The 21,913-nt window shown below is 35.7% G+C and overlaps 2 protein-coding genes across 3 annotated transcripts in view; one reads left to right on the top strand and one right to left on the bottom strand.

Moving 5' to 3' along the window:
- Positions 1-16,784, top strand: part of cert (ceramide transfer protein) — a 37,165-nt gene extending 20,381 nt beyond the window's left edge. For both annotated transcript variants that reach the window (XM_074186263.1, XM_074186264.1), the window contains 5 exons: positions 4,743-4,913; positions 12,968-13,199; positions 14,481-14,683; positions 15,893-16,025; positions 16,578-16,784. In XM_074186263.1, the coding sequence (XP_074042364.1) occupies positions 4,743-4,913; positions 12,968-13,199; positions 14,481-14,683; positions 15,893-16,025; positions 16,578-16,705 (867 nt within the window). In that variant the 3' untranslated portion in view covers positions 16,706-16,784. The remainder of the gene's footprint in view (positions 1-4,742; positions 4,914-12,967; positions 13,200-14,480; positions 14,684-15,892; positions 16,026-16,577) is intronic.
- Positions 16,785-17,631: 847 nt separating this feature from the next.
- On the bottom strand, positions 17,632-21,605 carry LOC111509332 (uncharacterized). Its single transcript, XM_023165055.2, has 3 exons — positions 21,396-21,605; positions 19,136-19,215; positions 17,632-17,859 (listed from the first exon to the last, which is right to left on the bottom strand). Exons 1-3 carry the CDS (start codon positions 21,414-21,416, stop codon positions 17,742-17,744), a joined length of 219 nt encoding a protein of 72 aa, XP_023020823.1. The 5' UTR covers positions 21,417-21,605; the 3' UTR covers positions 17,632-17,741.
- Between the last annotated feature and the right edge of the window lie 308 nt (positions 21,606-21,913).

Here is a 21,913-nt window from a genome sequence, read left to right on the forward strand (position 1 = left end):
TTCAAAACATAGTTAAAAATAAGATTTTAAAATTCCGAATGATTGCGATGCCTGGAAAAAAATGTATTCGAGGTCAAAGGTCAAAAATCTCGAAAAAAATTGGTTTTTCGCGATTTTCAGGAAAACGGTACGTTTTACGATGTGCAATTTTTAACTAAGGTTATTTTATGATAAAACTTACCGTTTTGTTTTTTTTTTTCAATAATTCATGCTGACGGATAAAGAAACTATGATTTAGTTTTAAAATAATAAACAAACGTCAAACAGTTATGGAAAGCAAAAGAATAGTGGAATTGCGTAACAAATACTTGAAACAAATAACTAAATATAGACAAGAACAACGGCAAATTTTATATTTGGACGAAACTTAGTATGACACGACACGGTTACAGAAGGGTGGACTGATGGTTCGAGAATGTGTATGCCTAACATGCCTGCAAACGAAGGATCGCGACTAATCATTGTGCATTGCGGATGAAGTAAAGGATGGGTTCCGAATTCATTGTAATTATATGGAAAAAATTTGAGGACTGCAATATTGACTATCGTATGAACATGGAAGATAATATTTTCGAGGAATGGTTTGAAAATACATTGATCCCATTGCGGATAGTGTAATAGTTCTTGACAACGCTTCCTATCATTCGCGACAGCTCATCAAAGTACCGAATAAAAATTCGAGGAAAGATGAAATACAAAGTTTTTAATGGATAACAATTTGTATTTTGAAGATTACTATACCAAAAACCAACTACTTGAAGTTTTACAGACAAAAACATTTGAAAAAGTGTATGCCCTTGAGAGTATTTCTGAAAAGTATGGACACCATACTGAGACTTTCCCCCTATTTTTGTGTTTTCAATCTCATCAAGTTGATTTGGGGAAAATTGAAACAAAGCATCATGCGTAGAAATAATTTTCCAAAATTCGATAAGAGAATAATAGAGCTAATTAAAGAAAAAGTATCTAAAATTACCGAAGAAGACTGGCAGAAAAGGATAAAAAAAGTAATTTTAGTTAAAAAAAAGACAATATGGAGATTGGACACTTCCATATTACCTAAACATAGTAAATTAAATATTTATTGACATATGGAGCCACATAAACATAACACATAACATTAAAACGGGCAAAACTCTTGGACCTCAATGTTGCCGGGGCTCAAAATAAAAGTGGGGCTTTTCAAATACGAAAGGAGCCGGTCCTGGGCCATCTGCCCCTGACGATAGGCATTACAATTCATCGAGGCTAGCCGACATATTACCTTGCCATACTTTTCCGAATAGAATTGAATAAAGCCGTCGGTGAAATTATCGCAAAACGTGGCGCGTCGACCACCCTCAGAATACTATATCGGCGCGAATCAGCTGTTTTTGCCGATGATGACACAACTTGTGTGTGACGACGTAAAGTGAATAATAAGCATTAGTCAGTCGGTACTCGACGAGATTGATGTGTACTCATTAGTTGGTTCGTCGGATATCGAAGCAGAATACACCGGCGATAGTTCGAGTCGGACATTGTGTTGAAAAAAAGTGTAAACATGAAGTTTAGAAGATATAAGATTGTAAGTTTTTTGGGGCTCGGAGAAACTTGTTTTTAGCAAGCGTTAACAGCAAGTAGTAACGGCAACCGTAGGGTAGTTGTAATTTGAAGGGGGGAAATAGTGTTTTGGCTAGAAAAAACAACCCAGATAGGAATCTCTTTCCTATCGGAATATTTCGATCAAACTTCGTAATTTCAATCTCTCTTTTTACGTCAACATTGCCACCAATGCAACCCTTTCGAAGGGTAGTTTACTTTCGAGATGTTTTCTAATATTTTGCTGACCAAGGTCTTCCCATCGGAATACGAGGTTGGTATGAAAAGTTCTCGGCCTAACAAAGATACAAGATATTTTTTAGGATTTTTTTTTCAACATAGTGTCCTTTACACACTTCTCCCATCGGTGCTCCCATCTCTGTAACCCGTCCAAATAGTACTCGACGTTTTTCTCCACAAAATAATTGTTCACGAAGGTGATTGCCTCTTCATTTGACGAAAATATCTGTCCTCCGAGCGCAATTTTTATATAAGAAGTCGCTTGGGGCTAGATCGGGTGAGTAAGGCGGGTGGTCAAGCAGTTCAAACCGTAATTCGTGGATATTCGCCATGGCAACAGCTGAGATGTAAGACGGTGTGTTGTCTTGGTGAAGCAGGTTTTTCTTTTTCTGAAAATGTAGCCTTTTTTCTGCAAGTTCTGCCTTCAGCTTGTCAAGTAATGATGCGTAGTATGCTCCTGTAATGGTCTATCCTTTTTGAAGATAATCGATTAAAATAACTTCATTACTATCCCAAAAAACATTCGCCTTCACTTTGCCAGCCGAAAAAACAGTTTTTGCTTTTTTGGAGCCGGTTCCCCTCTGCAGTCCACTGTTTGGACTGTATTTTTGTTTCGGGCGTATAATGGTGTATCCAACTTTCCTATACAGTAATTAATCGGCGCCAAAACGCGGAGCGTTGTCAATTCAACCTTGTTCTAAATTTGGGAAGATACATTTTGAATTGCAGAAAAGAAGACGGCGTTTCTTATCTCTTCAATACATATACAGTGATGTGATACATACATAATACGAGTACTTGGCTCATTTAAGATATGGTTATGTCTCCATTTGTAAGATATATACGGTTGGTGAGAGATTCAATCAACAATAACATCGAATAAATCGTCCATTAAATTTTTTTAGCTTCGTCATTACCCTAATCTCACATGCATAATGTTTTTTCTACATTTATCTGTTGGTTACTGGAAAAAACCCCGGTAAGAAATCTGGCAGCATAATGAGTTGGTCGCTATATATATAGTTCTGTTTGTATTTCAGCCCAGTAATATTCACTAATAACTATAGCCCAGTAATATTCCTTCATCTCTGAACTAAAAATCTCTATTCGTAGCACAATATGCTGCATGTCGTCCATAGTTCTGTTCTTATTTCAGCCCAGTAATATTCAGCCAAGTAATATTTACTAATATCTAAATTACAAATCTTGATTTGTAGTTCAGTAAGTTGTCTGCTGTCCATAGTTCTGTTGTGTCATTTCAGCCCAGTAATATTCACTAATCTCTGAACTAAAGCCCAGTAATATTTACTAATATCTGAATTACAAATCTTGATTTGTAGTTCAGTAAGTTGGCTGCTGCCCTTAGTTCTGTTGTCGTTTCACCTCAGTAATATTCAGCCAAGTAAGAATCACTAATTTCTGAAACACAGCCAAGTAATATTCACTAATATCTTAACTACAAATCTCGATATGTAGTTTTGTAAGTTGTCTGCTGTCCATAGTTGTGTCTTGTCATTTCAGCCTAGTAATATTTAGCCAAGTAGTATTCACTAATCTCTGAACTATAGGTCATTATTATTTACTAATCTCTGAACTAGAGCCAAGTAATATTCACTACTCTCTGAACTACAAAACACTATTTGTAGTTCAGTTGTCATTTGAGCCCATTAATATTCATCCAAATAATATTCACTAATCTCTGAACTGTAGCCCAGTAAAATTCACTAATTTCTGAACTATAGCCCAATAATATTCACTATTCTTTGAACTATAGCCCAGTAATATTCACTAATCTTCGAATTACAAATTTCGACTTGTTTTTTGTGATTTTTACACTCGTTATTATTCTTTCTTATCTACTAAAGAGGGGATTTTCATTGGCTCTCTGTGCGAATCGCGGTATCTATCTTACATGAGTCCCGGGCTTTTTTGTTGATATATCGGCTCCTTTCAAATAAAATATAGGATCTCGTTTCTTCATTCGCGGGGTATTTTTAATTTTTATACTCTTTGCAAATTTCATCTACTATTCGAAGGTCCTTCTTCGAAAAGCAACGAAGCCAAAGTTTTTTGTTCGATTCTTCATTTCATGATACTTCCTGTAACATTTCCCGTTGATGTTTTGTTCGTACAGCAGTTATCTTGGATTGATAACACGAATATTCACATTTGAACTATCTGGAATTTTATCAGGCACCAAACGGAAAATATTATTACAAGGAGAGACTTTTGAACTGTTTTAACAGATTATAAAAATGTGCTGCGGTTAGAGCCGATACTGTATGCCCCGATGAATTAAATTAACAGTGATATTGAGTTCTTGATTGAGAGTTATTTGTGTTTGGATTAATGTTGATTGGTCCTAAGTGATAGATAATCCTTATATAGACGATATACTTCACTAGTTTAGTTGCTATTGTTAGTTGACTAAAATACTTGCCATAGTTCATTAGAAATTCTCGCTACATCTAGAACGGCAGCGAACATCGTATATTCGCGCTCCCTTAGCTACGTCACAATTGGTTTATGGCTACCAGTGGCGGCCGGCGTTATTTTCTTTAGGGCATGATTTACAACAATATCAATATAAAATAAAGTAATTCGATATATTTCGAAATTTCTGTGGCAAAATAAACTCCGGTTTGATGCCAAGGGGGGGTAATAAAAAAAAATGGGAGCGTCTCGGGACGCCCGACAAAAGTGATCAGAGCATAACGTGCTTGCTGGTTAGAATTTTATAATACTGTCAACAGTATATGTCTATCGCACACTAAATATTGGGCGTCTGTCTGACGAGAGAGGAGGAGCCTGCCAGACAGACTGGCGATGTAACGCGTTAGGTAACGAAGTGGCACTTCAAAAACGGCACATTTCAATAAAGAGTGTTTGATTTCAAGTTTCAACGGTTTATTTCTTTCCAGGAGGGTCCCCACAGCGTCCTAGCCGACGACGAATTCTACGATGCCGTTGAATCCGGTCTCGACAAAATGGAGGAGGAACAAGAATTGAGGGAGAGGTTGAAAAACGGTCCGGCAATTCCAGAATCCCCTCCTCCGGTATCACCAGCAATCCATCATCGTCTCTGGCCCGAGGTGAGTTGATTAGTAATTGTCGCTTTTGGAAGATGGAAGGGTATTTCTTCGATTACTTAGAAAGTGTAGCCTTGTCTAGACTTCTCGTTGTTCGGAGATCACTCCAACAAATGTTAGGTGAACAAATAGGCAAGTTGAGACAATGAGAATTCGGGGATAATTAGAGTAAAGTGTTAGTGCTGTGAAAATAATTATATTGGTCAGACTGGTCGAGCTATTGAAACTCGCTTCAAATAACACGCTGCACATATCCGATTTTTGCGACCAGAAAAGTCTAGTGTCGTTCGACACGCCTCAGAGAACCGCCATTGTGTGGATTATCGGTACAGCTTGGCGAATCTAGGAATATACTGGAGAATTCTCACACCCTTCGCTTTCCCTGACATAGTAAGCATTAGGACGAAAGAAGATGGAAACTAGTAATGCTCAGAATTTTAGTTTTTATCATTTTTGAAATATTTTACTTGCAAAGTAGCCTCAAAATTCCGAAATTTGTTTTTATCAAAGTGTCATCTACGAAGACAAATGCAAAATAACAAAAGGGGGCAGTTTGATTTACAGAGTCGTTTTGTTAACCATATTTAAGATTCTTATTTCGAAGAATTTATCATTTATAGAAATTACACTCACAATTACACTACTAGACAAAATGAAAATTTTCAACTGCCACACTGTAGTTTATCAAACTCCATAAAAATTTTATTATATAAAGGCCTCATTGAATATAAAAAACTTCCCCAAAATGTGAAGAATAGTAAAAACCTGTTTCAACTCAAAAAAGATTTGACTGCTTATATGAAAGGTATCACAATAGAATAGATAGTAAGTGACAAGGTATATATTATGTATTTATGTGTACCTATATGTATATATGTATTATATCCTTACTATGTGTGTCTATATAACATGAAATATTATGTATATTATGTTTGTGTGTTAGGATCTTCCTACCAATAAATCGTTCATTCATTCATAGAGCATATGTGGCTTATGAGCAATGTCGGAGGACAGTGGGACGCGCATGGGGTCCTTCACCCCGCGTGGTCACCTGGATCTACACTGTAATAATAAGGCCTTGAATTATTGACAGTGGCATACGGTGATCGTACTATGAGTCTGAAAAATGTTTACAAGTGGTACAAGCTCTTCTCTGAATGTCGAGACGATGTGAAAGACGTCGCTCCTCCCGGACGGCCCAGCACATCAACAGCCGATAAAAATGTTCAATTCAAATTTCAAGACACTATCTAAATAATTACATTGTTACTATCTTCATTCGGGTTTGAAGGCCGTCGTAGTTTGGAACGTTTCGCCAGCACCAGTGGCTGGCTTTTTCAGAGGTCATCATCATGGAACTTTATCCTAACGCTTCGCCAGTCAGGCGAAAGAAGAAGCTGGTATTGACAGTGTGTTTTTCTAAATTCGTAAAGAAGCTTTCTGTATATTCAAAAGCGTACAATGAAAGTTTATAAACTATGAAGCTGTATCGCTCAGATATATTAATAACAAAACGCAATGTTCGCTTTTGGACAACAAAAACATCATTTGGGGAACTGGACAAGTTCCACAAACATTCCTCATATCGCAGTCTTATCGACTTCTGCATAATACAATGGTACTAATTGATTCGTGTTAAAAGGCTTTCTGAGAATTGATAAGAAACGTTCAATTTTAGTGTCACTAGAGACAGTTGCTAATGAAAAATGATCTGTTCGAAAATATATAATTTCAGTAGTTGTTCATAGACGGTGAAATCTAATTGCTTTTGTTTTTTTTCTACATTGATAAACGGCTAAATCGCTACATACTAGCCATGCAAGTTTTTGAAAACAGCGTTGCACTTCTCTATTAATGTGCAGGGTTCAAAATGTCAACCATTATTCTTCCCCTTTTCGGACGAAATTCTTCTCGCTTTAAGCACGAAGAATATCGTCTTACTTTGATCCTCGAGGAGGAGGTTTACATCAGGTTCATCAACTTGCATCAGCGTGAAGGTAGGGAATGATTAGTTCCAACAAATTCAATACCTGTCATTCCCCACGACGGATTCAGTATCCCCAGAACTCGTCAATACCGTAGGGGTGACAAAAGTGGTAATGAAGCATTCGAAGTGCTGCGTTTTGTCGATGAAAATATTGATACGTTTTCCTCGTGGGCTTGACAATAATTTGAACTGCTACACTGACACTACAACCAAACACAGTTTAAACTCCCTCCCCTGACGATAACCACTTGGTGCTCGAAACACGTGTCGAGGTGTTAAAAATAACGGTTTGGTGTTAGGATAACACTCCAGTAATTTACTTCAACTAAAACTAATATATAAATGTCTATCGCTTTATAAGATCACTTCGCACCGCACTTTCAACTAGACTTCCCGATCTGCATGCTGGTAGTGTTTATATATGGTAATCGAGGTCTCTCGAAGCCGACATCAACAACAATCACAAAGCGCAAGTCAAGTTGAGCGCGATCTTGGCCACGTCAGAATTGGTTTTCGACGACCAGCAGCGGCCGACGTTATATTTTTTTTAGGTAATGATTCACAACAGTATGCTGTGTTTCCATAGAACTGCAGTAGTATCTGCAGCTTTCATGTGGGTCTTTTGCAGAACGGATTCCAACTCTGTGCAAAATTGTGATCACCCCGTTCAGTGTCGGAAACTGAACGGAGTTCGGACAGCTAGATTGAAAATAAAGGCCCCAATTCCTACCCTTTCATGGTCGCATTAGATTGAGTCGAACTGTTGAAGACTTTACAGGCTCCATACAGAACCTTTTTGATCCTTAGACGCTCCAAAAGTCCACGGCATCCTTGTTGTGGGGCAAGTGTCACCGTGGATGCAAACTTCTATGGAGGTGATTCATTTTTTGGGTTGTACATCGAAGTTATACAGCTTCTCCTGAGTCGATTTCACTACTTCAAAGAAGAGTAAGATCATAGCAGCAACTTTGTTCTTCCCCGACAGTTTCAAAGACCAGATCTGTCGGAGTTCGTGCTGATACTTGCCGCGGAGAGAGTTCTTCACGTATCGTGCATGAATATTTGGGTACATTGCATGAATCGGGCTTTGAATTGCTTCTGCAGCCACCGTATTCTCCAGGCCTGATCCCCATCGACTTTCCTGTTCTCAGGAAGACAAATCGTACTATAAAAATGGCATCGAAAAATTGTATGGCCGCTATAATGTTCTTATTTCGCCCGCAAAGGCAACCCCGACGTATTGAATAATAAAATCAAATGTTTCCATGTTAACCTACGAATTTTTCAGCCAAACTGTTATATCTCTCATACATATTCCGATCGCCTTGTTACGTTCGCAGATATACTTGAGTTATTCGAATTGATAATGCCGCAATAATCGAGCCGTCGACTTTTTCGGCAGGAAGTTTTAACGATTACGAGAAATTCTTTTGGAATGCGTGCCTCCTTGATAACGATTCGAAGTCTAAAATAGGCATGTCAGGTGATTATCCTCCGTTTTAAGTTGCTTCCATAATGTTTATGGATGTTAGATTATGGCTACATCGTAATCGGTGATTAATGAAAATGTTTCGAGGGCGCTTCGGTGCGGTCAGTGGCGTTCCTAGGCCGGCGAAAAAGGGAATGAATGATGGTACGAAATGGATAGAGCAGGGGTCTACAAACTACGGCCCGCGGGCCAAATCCGGCCCGCCAGTGTCATCAATCCGGCCCGCGACAGCCAATGATTTACTGTCATCAATCTGGCCCGCGACAGCAAATGATTACCTAATTGTTGTTACTATTGCTGTGATAAGTTGAAGAAGAAAACACAGAATGATAATTACTCGGTTTTATTTACTTGCAAGGTGAAACTTAACGACAGAAATGATGACAAAGAAAACTTAACTTAAGTATCTAAGTTTAAGCAAATTAATAACTAACAAATAATTGAAATGAATCACAGTAAAACAAAAACACTAATGAGATTTATGTAATTGTGATTTTCCACCGACAAAACTTTGTAGTTGTGGATTAATTTTACTTGTACCAATTATCAAAAGAGATTTAAGATGCTCATCGGTTAATTGAGATCTGTAAACATTCTTTGTGTACTTCATCTTAGAAAACGTTTTCTCACACAAGTAAGTAGTACCAAAAACAGAAAACAACCCACGAGCAAATTTATGCAAATTATCAAATTGTTCCAGTGGCTCTTATAAATTCCAACAAAGATGAATTTTGATATTTGTTCTTAAGCATATCACTGCACCATAAATCAATAATTTCCATTTGGACTTCCGGAGCCAGGGTTTCAATGTCAGAATCAAAAGGATTTTGAAAAAGCTTAATTTCATTCGCAATTACATCAAAATCTGAAAAACTAGTATCAAAATTTATCTTCAAAGCTCTCAAAGTTTCGATTGCAAAATTGACGGGAAATTCAGTCTCTGTAGTGTGACTGAATATTTCACATGTTTCAAAATGTGTGAAACATTTTTTACGTAATTGCGATTGAAATAGTATTATTTTCTGCCTGAAGGATTTGATATTGATGTATAAATCAGGGAGAAGCTGATTTTCTCCTTGCAATCTCAAATTCAGTTCGTTCATATGATTTGTCAAATCGACATAGAAGGCTAACTTCCACATCCATTCACTATTTTCTGAATCGGCAAAAGAGCGCTGCTTCTCATTTAAAAAAATTTCGATCTCTGCTCGAAGTTCAAAAAAGCGCTTAAGGACTTTTCCGCAACTAAGCCAGCGTACGGCAGTATGATATGGTAAATCATTTTCTCCAATCTGTTGAATAAACTCGCGGAATTGTCGGTGATTCAGCCCAGTGGATCTGATGAAGTTAACAACTGATATGACTGGTTTTAGAACTTCGGACATATCCAAACATTTTCCGCCCAAGAACTGTTGATGAATGATACAATGTAAGACTAATGGTTTTGAACCACCATCATTTTCTATAGCCTTTGACACAAGTGCAACCACTCCTTTATTTTTACCATACATATTCTTGCCTCCATCAGTTGTTATAGATTTCAAATTTCTCCATCGAAAGTTCTTTTCATTAATGGCATTTTCAACTCCCTTAAAAATATCTGCCCCAGTTGTCGTGCCGTGAATACTATCAATATCAAGAAATTCTTCATACACTTCATAGCTTTTATCTACTCCGCGAATAAAAATCAACACCTGAGCAGTATCTGACACATCCGTTGACTCGTCCAATGCTAGAGAAAACCACTTATGATGTCCATTTTTGTCAAACAGTTGAGATGATATATTTTCTGCGATGTCTTGCACCCTCCGAGCCACGGTGTTTGCTGACAAACTGACACTTTTAAATAAATTTACCTTTTCAGGGCATATTTCTTCGGCTAATGCAATCAAGCATTCTTTTATCATTTCTCCATCGGTGAATGGTTTGCCACGTTTTCCGATTTCAAGAGCCACATGAAAGCTGGCGCGAGTTGCAGACTCTTGTTCAGTACTCGCTTTGGTAAACAAAGATTGCTGCGATTTGAGTCTGCGTTTCAAAGCTTCAAATTTTTCCTTCCGCAAACTTCCTGTATACTTGGAGTAACTTTGAAGATGTTTCGATCCATAGTGTCGTTTAATGTTATAGTCTTTGAGAACAGCCATGGTTTCATTACAAATTAAACGTAGCGCTTTATTACTGGACTCAATCACAAAATACTGAAAGTTCCATTTTTCTTGGAACGTTCTGCATTCACTGTCGATTTTTCGCTTCTTTTCCATACTAACAAATCACACATGAAAAACAATAATTCAAATCAAAATACTTTTATTGACGGGTGTTACTTTATTTCACAATAGACAGTTTCGCTTCCTTCGCCTTTCCTACGCAGACTAACTCGTAGTTGCGCCGCTAGCCTTTTTATATGCAATTATTACTGCCATCTCGAGGTGATCGGAATACACTAGCTAGAACCAGAACTTTCTCGAACCAACGCGGTAATTCCAAATATTTAATTACGCCTAATGCCACCTAGCGGGTAGCTGAAAAAGATTGTACATAGTACCACTACTCGCCACTAGATGTCGTTAAGTGTCACAATACACAATAATAATTGAAATGCAAAAAATGCACGCACTTTGCGACTATCCTAGTCTAGAAATATAGTTAAGGGCAGAAAATGGCCCTTGGAACAAACTGAAAAAATCATTATGGCCCGAAGGCTTCAAAGTTTGGAGACCCCTGGGATAGAGTATAAGCTATCCTCAAAAGATAAATGTATGCCATCGCGAATTTTTTTATACTATCGTCAGTTGTACTATGTTTGGGACAACCTGACGATAAATTTTATTATTTAAAATTTCAAGATTACTTCAAGAAAGAAACATTTAATTTATTATTTGGAATAATTTAATTTTTCCGTACTTGAATAATTATTAATTGTATCAAATATAAATCATGATATTATGAAACAACAAAAATTAATTGGCGCTCCGGGGCGACTTCATTGATTCCAGTGGCGCATTTGCTTTTTCAGCTGCAGGAAATCCCAGAAAAACCTATTATTAATTTCATGGATTTATTTGTACATTTATTAAAATAATGAAAAAATTAATTTTAGTTTGTGATGTAAATGAATGTTCAAACCATCAACTAACCTTAAATTTTACAAACGTACTCGAAGTAATATGTAAAATCCACTTCTATGACTTATAAATCACAGTAAATCATATTTAAATCAATAAATTGTTAATGATCGATATATAATCGAAAAAGGTTAACGCAGTCAAGTTACTGGAAAATAATTCCATGAAAATCAAAAGATAAATAGATAAGTACCGCTCTGATCATTCCCATATTGATTTCAATTTAGGAGCCATCGGTAGACAGCTGTTTCAGCCTATTGGGCATCGTCAGTACCGGGCAGGCGGTCCTCGATTGAAGACAAAATGTGAATAAGCACATACATAAGCACAAGTGGAACTACCTATTGGTGTGATACCCAAGTCAACTTGCCAAGTTTCATGCAAATCAAATCGTACAGGTGTACTATGTCCTCGTTTTTCGATACTTTCTGTTGCCTGACGAGTAAATAATCACCAACAATTTTGTTTTGACCCACGATTGTTTTATCCTGAATATAAATGTGCTCAATGCACACAAGAATTACAATAACTCTTGTGAAAAGATAGGATGAGAAAAATAACTAGCTAGATGTACTGAAGACAAGACAAGATTTAATTCTAACTATACTCTTACAAGGTTTGAAACGTAATGAATGAAATTTACACAAATGCAATGTTTCACATCGATAGATAGAGAAGAGATTTCAGATTGGTCTTTGGAGGGATAAACAAAGGTTTGGATTAACATAGGTAGGAGAGTTCATAATAGCGGGTATTTTCCAAGGTAAGGGATACAAGGAATAATTGAGGAATTGAAAATGTACGGGTTGCTTGAGAAAAGGTATTTGGGGATATTGAATTTGCAGAGCATAAGTGGATTAGAAAGACCCGTAAATTTGAGACCAACTGGAAATGAATAATGAAAAATTAAATAACAAACAAGATTAGTTACCAATACATAAAATAAAAAATGCCATAAAACAGTCTGTTTTGTTTTTCAAATTTAAGAGCTTTCAACTCTAGGCTAAATACTAAAAAATTAATATTCACTTGAAAAACATAATAATTTCGATAGTGAGATTTTGAGACCGAAAAAATTTTCTAAATTCATAACTTCAAAATTTAAAAAAAAATTCAATTTTCACAAAAAACCCTTTCCTCAATTAGATTGCTTACTTCCAGGTGAGCACAGATGATGACGAAAGTCAAAAGCGCTTTGCAGTAAGAATTTCCAATTATACACTTCAATACAAAACTCCTCGATTCATTCATATATGAACTGTTTTAGATTTTTTATTTTCTCAGAATAAATAATCTGTTTAAAATCTATTTTTCCGTTAATCAGCTGTCGCCTCCATACGAACGACACCTCCCAGAAGTTGAGAAAGTTGTGCGAGCTAAGGGCTAACGAGGTCTTACCTTTTAACGTGTGATTCCTAACACCTGATGTTTAAACAAAAACCGTCTTTCCTTTCAGATCGACAGGACGGTCACCGAACAAGTGGCGATGGCTCGCATGGGCATCGGCGAATGCGGCTCCGGATGGCAGCTCTTCGCCGAAGACGGCGAGATGAAGATGTACAGACGCGAGGAGGAAGTGGACGGGTTGGTGGTGGATCCGCTGAAGGCTGTGCACGTCGTCAAAGGCATCACCGGACACGAGGTGTGCCACTACTTCTTCAATCCACAGTACAGGCACGATTGGGAAAGTGAGTGAGAGGATATTTATCGAACGTTTTAAATAGACTTTTAATTTTCTGAATTTTGTACCAATTTCTTTCGGCTCCTCTTTTTTTTATGTGAATATAATTTGCTTATAGTCCGTCATTGATCTTCCGCTGAGCGGTTCCCCCTTTTTTTGTGAGGACACATTGAAAGCTAGACATTTTTAGGAGATAATCGTTGCCAGTGAAAAAAACAAGGCTCTTGGCTTCCTCGTTCTCCATCTTCAACCAATAAATTGTTCCAAATGTTCTAAAGGATACAAACTGGAAGAGAATTTCGCGAAAGAAAAAATTATGTGAATATCACTTTGTAATTGTTTATGGGATTCCAAAATTCTTTAGAGTTTTTACTGATTTTGTTTTCAATAGTTTGTATGTGAGAGAGCATTGTTCCATTATTTTTTCACTTTTACTCTAAGTTCACAAAATTTATTTCTGTATTCATCATGTTTTGGAGTTGCAAGTTTGGTTTTTTCAAAGTATTTTTCCTTTTCCTTTATTGTCTGCCTAAGTTTAGCGCTATACCAGTGGGGGAATGTATTATTGTACTCTATTTCCTTTTTTTGCAAGCATTCGTCAAAGATATAGAGTATTTTGTAAAAAGCATCAACCAACTCATCAGGATCTTTTGATAATAACACATTTTCCCATTGAGTTTGGCTTACAAGGTGATAGAGTTTGAGTTAATCACCGCTCCGAAAATCTGGGATATTTTCTTTATTTGTCACAGATTCTGAACCGATCAATATCTAGTAGTGGGTGGTACTCGTCTATGCCATCATATAAGCTTGTGGTTGCCTTTGTAACACTTGTGCTAGCTAAATTTGTTAGAAAAGAGATCATAGTTGCTCTTTGACCTTTGCAGGTCTCGAAATCGAACGATGCACCATTTATTTCCGGAATATTAAAGTCGCCTATAATTTCCAATTTAGTCAAGTTCTGGAAAGAAACGGGAGAGAGAGTCAGAAATCTGCCTCAACACAGTATGATCGCCCTTATTTACTCAGGCTTGTTGTTTGAGGACAGTTACATTGTGGTTCTGTCTAGCACCGCTGTGAAACATATGGCCGCCCGAAACAGCGCTGTCTTTGCCTACGTTCGCCTTCGTTCAAATTATTTTCAGCTTTGCTTTTTCCGTTCCTTCTTTTTTCTTCCTAATTTTTACTACATTTATCTTATTGCTTCACTTTTCTTATTTGACGTTTCATCTTTCTGCTCCCCCTCATTTTCAACCTTTGATTATCACAAGCGATCTTTATTTTTCAGCTAGTTTGGAAAATATGTCGGTCATCGAAAATATATCTGAAGACACGGTAACGTTCATGCAGGTCTACAAGCGAATATGGCCGGCCAGTCAACGAGACATTGTCTTCTGGTCGCACATGAGGAAGTTACCGAACGAGAAAGATAGAGATGGGCCCGACATATGGACGGTGGTCAACAATTCGACGGAGTATCCCGAGTATCCGGTAAGTCGAGACACTCTCGATACGTTTAACTTGAACTATTCTTTTATTTATCCTAAGGAACAAAGCTGTGTGTATGTAGGAAAAAAAAAAAACAGTAGTTCATTTCTGCAATAAAAAAAAGAGAGTGGGATGTTAATTTTATTGATTTGAACGTAGTCATGTTTGACATTAACGTTTTTACCAATATTTTTATATGGTATCATTCTTTACTTTAAATTTCGAATTTGATATTGAGTTTATATAATTTTTAAAAAAGGGGTGGGTCTAATATAGATCATTGGGGCACACCATAAGTGCTAAATTTTGAAAAGCTTCTACTACTCTCAATTTTCACAAATTGTCCGTTTTCAAAATAACAAAACACAAAATTTCAATCATCGCTTCTTGAAAAGTACCAAACTAAGAACACTGCAGATTCTTTCAGGTTCTCTCCCGTTGACGAACATACTGTAGGTTCGGACAGTATCTCACTTCGAATGATTCGTTTGGTGGAAACACATCTCTTGGAATACATCACCTTTTCACTTCCTCGTGTTTTCCTTCCCTTTGGAAACATGCACTTGTGATTCCCTTGGCCAAGTGTGACTCTCCGACACATTACTCTGATCTTAGGCCCATTAGTATTTTACCTTCCCTATCTAAAACGCTTGAACTGATTCTCAAAGATCAGTTGATTGAATTCATCACTTCGTACGATATCATAACTAGCGTTCAGTCTGGGTTTCGTTCTCAACATAGTACTTAAAATCTGCATTTCTGAACGCTAAATTTGGAGTTCCACAAGGTTCCATTCTTGGACCTCTCTTATTTAACATCTATATCCCAAATTTTTACAAATGTATTAAATTTTGAAATATCCATCACTACGCTGATGACACTCAAATTTAATTATCTTTTCCGGAAGGCAACCTGGAAGCACAAGAACTGATAAATAGAGATCTCAATTCACTGTATAACGTCTCGTTCGCACATAATTCGAAAGTCGATTTATTATTATTTCGAAACTTTCCTCTCAATACCACTGTTAGGTAAACAAGTTTTTTACTAATATCTTATGATTGACTGTATAGAATGCTTTGCACGAATCTAAAGATACTAAGCAACATTTTTGTTCTCCATTATTCTTGTACACTATAATTTTTGTACAACTGATATGATTTTTTTATTTTGAAGTTACTTAAGTTACTTAAGTTAGAGTTTTGTTTCCAGGCCAACAACGGTAAATGTGTGCGGATGTCTCTGAAGGTGTGTTTGATGTGCCAGACGAGGGTGAATCCTCCGAAAGACGGAGCGCCGCTCTCTAGATCGGACGTTTCATGTAAAATAACGTATTGTTCAGTTGGTGAGTTGATTGAAATCCAAATCTGTATCTTAATAGTTCGGTTCAATACTGTAATTAGCCGAGCAATTAATACTTTTATTTTAACTTTATATTACTGATTTTGTTGAAGTTTGAATTCATTATTTCGTAATTTCATTTGAATAGCAAGGAATCAGAGATGAAAGTAATAGTTTACGGGAATTTTTTTAATCTTCCTGGAAATTATCTAATTTCTTGGTGATATGTTTTTGAATAAACTTCTCCAGTTGAATTTAAAATTATTGACACGATTAAAAATCGTGTTATTCTTTGTCAGTATTTTAAAATTTCTACCTGTATCATAATTTCTCTGAACCATTATTAAGAATATGACTGAGTCTTGTACATAATGAATCTGAATTTGAATTGAGCTGCTTTGTGGAAATTTTCTTTTACCGCATAACTTCTTAGATTAGGTTTTGAAAATTATGATTTTACCTCCCGTTCGTAATTGTATGTTGATTTTAAAGAAATTAGTCACTTTCAACGTGGGAACACAAAAATATTAACAACTGTTTTGTCATTGTTTTTCAGTAAATCCTGGTGGTTGGGCCCCTCCTTCAGTGTTGAGGGCGGTGTACAAAAGAGAGTATCCGAAATTTCTGAAGCGCTTCACGGCTTACGTCATCAACCAAACCAAAAATAAGCCCATCATGTTTTGATCGTCAGGTCCGGGTCTATATAATTTTAAAATGTTTTCATTTTTATTATTTATATAATTATTAAATGCTATTTTATGTTTTTGGCGTATGATTTATCTGTTCCCGACTCCCCACGTTGTTGCTACTTCCTTAAATTTCCTCTTGTAGTGATGTACGTTTCAAATTTCATCCCGCAACTGTGATTACACTTTTTGATATGAAACTTGACGAAAAAAAATTTAGTTTGAATCGAGAAGTGAACATATTTTAGAATATATTAGTTTTCGGGAAAAAAGCGTATTGGCTTTCTACTTCTCCATCTTAAAACACATGAAAGAAACTTTCCCTACATAAAATGGTATATTTCTCATAGTTCGAAAATCTTTATTCTTCAACTCCTCATCAGTACCTTTTTGATCTTGCGAAGACAAAACATGCATTTCTTGTATAAGAATACCACTTCATTATACCAAAAGAGGTAATTTTTTTGTTCTTGTCTTGATGACAATTTGTATAAACATTCGAACTTTTGTTTGAAATGAAAAGGGGACGTCTTTTGAGGTAGATTAGTTTTTGGGAAAAGAACTGAAGATGAAGAGTTACAAAGCCAAAACGCTTTCTTCTCAAAATCATCTCTAAAATATGTTGTTTTATTTCAAACGAAATTCCTATGGCTTAGATCGACTTAATTGACCGTATGAATGTTTTTATGAGCCGTCATCGTGATATGAGCAGAATTGCCTTTTTCGGTAGCATAAAGTGTTATGCAAAAAATGCGCGAATTCACCTTTTAAATATCAAAAAGGTGTTAACGAGGAGTTATAAAAGACAAATGTTTTCAAACACGCACTGAATACAGTCCAATCGTAAATTGATAGTCAACAATTGTACATTGAAAATTCCCCATTATTATGTATCCACTAGAATGCTTTCGAAACAAACACCAATTAGTTATAATGAGTTTTTATTAAACATGAAAAATATAATTATGAAAAATATATCCCAAAGATAGACCCTACTTGACTAAAATAAATAAGGAGTATTTGCTTTCTTGATACTAGTGGATCCCCTCCAAAGGCGAAAACACTTTGTATTGGTACAGTTTATCGTCTCCGTATCCGTACAACAGCTTTCCTACACCATTCTCATCGTAGTAGGGATAACGGTATTTCGGCCTGAAATAGCAATGAGACAAGTGAGATATATTTTTTTAATGTTTTGAGAAATATTTACATTCAGCTTCATTTGGATCGTTATAGTTTATAAAGTGCTGAAAACTTTTTATCAAATACGTTTTAAGGATCTACAAAATGAAGCCGGGAAATTATTGTATGCACAAATCCGATTCTAATTGAGATTAGAGAAAGTTGAAAAGCTTGTTTTTATTATTCAATTTGACATCTGACACGAACTAAATTATTCCTGGTCTACTGCGCCAAAGGACAGCAAAGACCTTGAAAAAAAAAGAGAAGAGGAAGAAGAATCTAGCGATCTTATTATCAATGACGTCACTATGAATCGTTTTTGAATACACGCTCGAATACGATTAAACGCCAGAAAACACCTCAAATGTAAGTATACAATTTGAAACCTTAAGTCTGCAACAAATGGAAACTTTATTATCCATTGGGTGTTCAGTGAGTGTTTCCTCTATCAATTATACTCTCTATGGCTGGAAGGCGGGCTGATATTGTCAATGTCATTTGTCAAGTTTATGAAATTGAATGTTAAATAAAAAGTATTCAGAAAGACAAATCATAAAAATGATTGCAATATATATTAAATAACTGATTTTTGGCACTTTTCTACCGCACGACCCGAAGACGTGGTTATGATTTCATTAAGAAATCTCATCTCAGAATCTGTACCAGAGCCAATGTTTCGTACTGTTCGTTCATTAACGCTTGTTTCAGGGGACACGTGCTTCATAGCATCATGAAACAATTCAAATTCCATAATGTTTTCAATGGAAATATGCAACACGTGAAACATCTCAACATTGTATCTGATGTTGAGTATTTGAGTGACGTCAATGCCAAGACGTGAATCTCTTCACCTTTGTTTAGTTGTTGGAGTCAATGTTCTCTCTTCAATGGCCAGTCTATATGTCAGATGTCACTGGTGCCAACTTGACATATCACTTGAGGTGTACTCACCTCCTTTATGAATGGAATGCTGAAACTTATTGCATCTCTATTATTTTTTTTATCCAAGAGTACTGTACGCCGAGATTTTTCGACAAAATATGTTGCTTGGGGAAGAGGTCTAAGTAATCACACCGGAGATATTCTATGCATCATTAAATACTGCCCATTTCATACATTTCAGGAATGACAATTTTCATCATTGAATTTTATGAGACACTATAATACAAAATACTGATATATGTTTCATTGAAAATTCGAAAATATGAACATCAAAGATACATTTAAGAAGAGATCTTTAACTTGCCTTTCGAAGTACTGGAAATTCGGTGCCCTCGGTTGGAAAACTGCTTCAATAAAAGCTACTCCTAGAATTATTAGAAATACCTAAAACAACAAACATCAATCATATCATATTCCAGTTAATTCAATACAGCAGATAGTGTTGATGACAGCAGATAGTGTTGATGACTGATTTTCAAAATATAGAACCATTAAAATATTATTGTGCAGGGATTTTATTGTTGAGAACAAACACTCAAGCCACAGAAACAGAAGCAGCGATTTGACCTTGAATTTGAATAACTTCCATTCGCCAGCGCCACTCGTGGTTATCTTATGAACATTTATTAAAATCCTGCTACAACCATATTTAATTCTCAGTTATAATACAATTGATTTCACTAATGATGCATTATCAGTAATAATGAGAAAATAACTTCAAATAATAAAAACTATCCAATCCCTAGAAAGCGACAGATATTTCAAGTTTATTGACGCCCTCTCTGTGCGAAATTTGAATTAAATTCAATTCGGTATTACGAAGAAACTGAAGTTTTATTTGTAATTCCAAGCAGTTTTCACAACTTTATTGGGGGCAATGAACTTGTTGAAAACAAAATATTTGAAAACAGACATAAGCGTTGAAAACTAAAGCCAAAACACAACATATTTATAACAGCTCTGTTTCGACTCACTATAGGTTTCATCACCGGTGCTATACTGAAACTATACTATATATGGTTGAAGAAACATGATGTTTCCTCATTCAATATTCTTATAAATATGTACCCTGACAGAAGTGTTATGCTTAAAGATTTGAAATCGACAATTCGTGAATCCCTGATATTTTCAAAATAATCGTACTATAACTACATGTACGACCCTGTTCTTCTCAACAAAGATCAAATGATTCTACAGCGTTGACAAAATATATGTATGATGTTCTCTTCAGGAATTCGTGAATTTGATAACTTAAGTAAAGCATATAAACAAAAAAGATACGTCTCAATCAACTCCGCAAACCTCACTTTCTGACAAAATTCTTGAATATGGAACTCCACGTCATCTTTCTATAAAATTGAAAATGTTTTAAGCGAAATTTCTCATATACAATGCTACCAAGCATTTTTATCAACTGCCTCCGGAATTTATAGATTTTAATATATTCAACTCAGAAAAAAACCTTGATTTTCTTCTTCTCAATCAAACTAAAAAACCTGATTTTTTGAAGATCTGGCATCCTCCATTGTTCATGATTCTATTATTCGTGTTAAATAATATTCCTTTTTTTACGATTCATCATCATGGAGTCTTCATTGTCTCAATATTGTTTCAGGTTCATTATTTGTCTGAATAATTTGCAGCGGCGGCTCGTCAGAGGAGGCAAGGGAGGCTCAGCCTCCCCATAAAATTTGAGGCTATTCATCGCAATAAATTGAAAGATATTGACAAATAATTATGATTATTTTTTCTAAAAATGATTGGGTATCATTACTTTACCATTAATTATTAATATAAATACATAATATGCCCGAAAAAACACTATCGCTCACTATTATGACTTTAGCCTCCCCTGTTCTCCAATGCACGAGCCGTCACTGATAATTTGTTAATTAACTTGGTAATCCAGAGTTAAGTTGAAAAAAATTGCAGTGACACTTCACCTTTTCAATGAAAAGAAGAGTTATATGGTAAATATTCTGATGAATATTTTAAACGTGCATCGATTATCCAAAAAAAAAATTAATTTGTTTTTCGAAGCATTGCTTCTAATTAAAATTAAATAAAAATAATGAGAGATCATTTTCCATGAATAAACTATAGAAATAATCTAATCATAAACCTGTGAACATCCGATTCATTACTATAAAAATAATGCTTTCTCCACATGTGCTTTTTGTACTGAAACTTTTCCATTTCATTACATTCAGAGTAAATATTTGTTTCTATTTAAGTATAAGATACTCATCAACATAAATATACGAACTTTTTTTTGTTGCATCCACAATTATCTTTTTGTTTTCTCCATTTCTTAAGCGTATTGTTAGCATTTCATAGCTGAGGTATTTTTGAAAACGAAGCATTAATGTACCTATAGGATATTAGCGAAAGTCTTTTATACTTGTATACTTAAAAACGGCTGTTAAGCACTAATGTTTAGAATATGTTGTTTTGAATTTTCAGTGGCAATCGGAAGCCACTATTAGAAAACGTCAGAAGAAAAAATGTTTCACTTCAACAACTAACAAGGAATGCCTGATTCAAACACAAATAATGAAACTTACCAATAACCAAAACTGGGACATTCTTGTTATTATCTCGAACACTGCTACGGTGACTGATAGACTGCAGTGAAGGTGAAACTTGCTCAAGACTAGGCAGAACTTTCCTACCTCGAAGAAAGTGAAAGTGTTCACTTCATTATGAATTCTTCTTGGTCTTGTAGCAGTCCCCAGCTGAATTATTCTTCGAGATATGTGGTTAAACCTACTCGTCTCTAGTTTTAGTAGCACCATTAAAAATTAATTGCTTCCTTAAAAAATTCTAAAGAAATGGTCCCAACTCGTTTCTGTCGATTAAACCAATTATTATACTGGGTATTCGTAATTAACTTGTTTTTATGGAGTAACGAAAAAAAAATGTAATTAATGATACGTTATTTTGGAGGTAATTCTGTTTTTTGATTCTATAGATAGAAGTGTGTCATTGAAAAGGGAAATCCCTAGTAATTACAAGTAATTTCGAATCAAGTTTCTGATAGATATAAGTTCGACTTTCACAATCATTCAATATAGGGAGTTAC

The sequence above is a fragment of the Leptinotarsa decemlineata genome, unplaced genomic scaffold, assembly GCF_025532065.1.
Source record: "Leptinotarsa decemlineata unplaced genomic scaffold, Ldec_3_MD MMD2_tig00078422_RagTag_RagTag, whole genome shotgun sequence".
Taxonomy (NCBI): domain Eukaryota; kingdom Metazoa; phylum Arthropoda; class Insecta; order Coleoptera; family Chrysomelidae; genus Leptinotarsa; species Leptinotarsa decemlineata.

What these genes read in the sequence shown, in the direction of transcription:
- LOC111509332 (XM_023165055.2), bottom strand. Translation starts at nt 21,416, where the DNA reads ATGTCCCAGTTTTGGTTATTG. An exon ending in TGTCCCAGTTTTGGTTATTG is followed by an intron (nt 19,216 to 21,395) that starts GTAAGTTTCATT and finishes TTGTTGTTTTAG; the next exon opens with GTATTTCTAATAATTCTAGG. An exon ending in AATTTCCAGTACTTCGAAAG is followed by an intron (nt 17,860 to 19,135) that starts GCAAGTTAAAGA and finishes TTGCTATTTCAG; the next exon opens with GCCGAAATACCGTTATCCCT.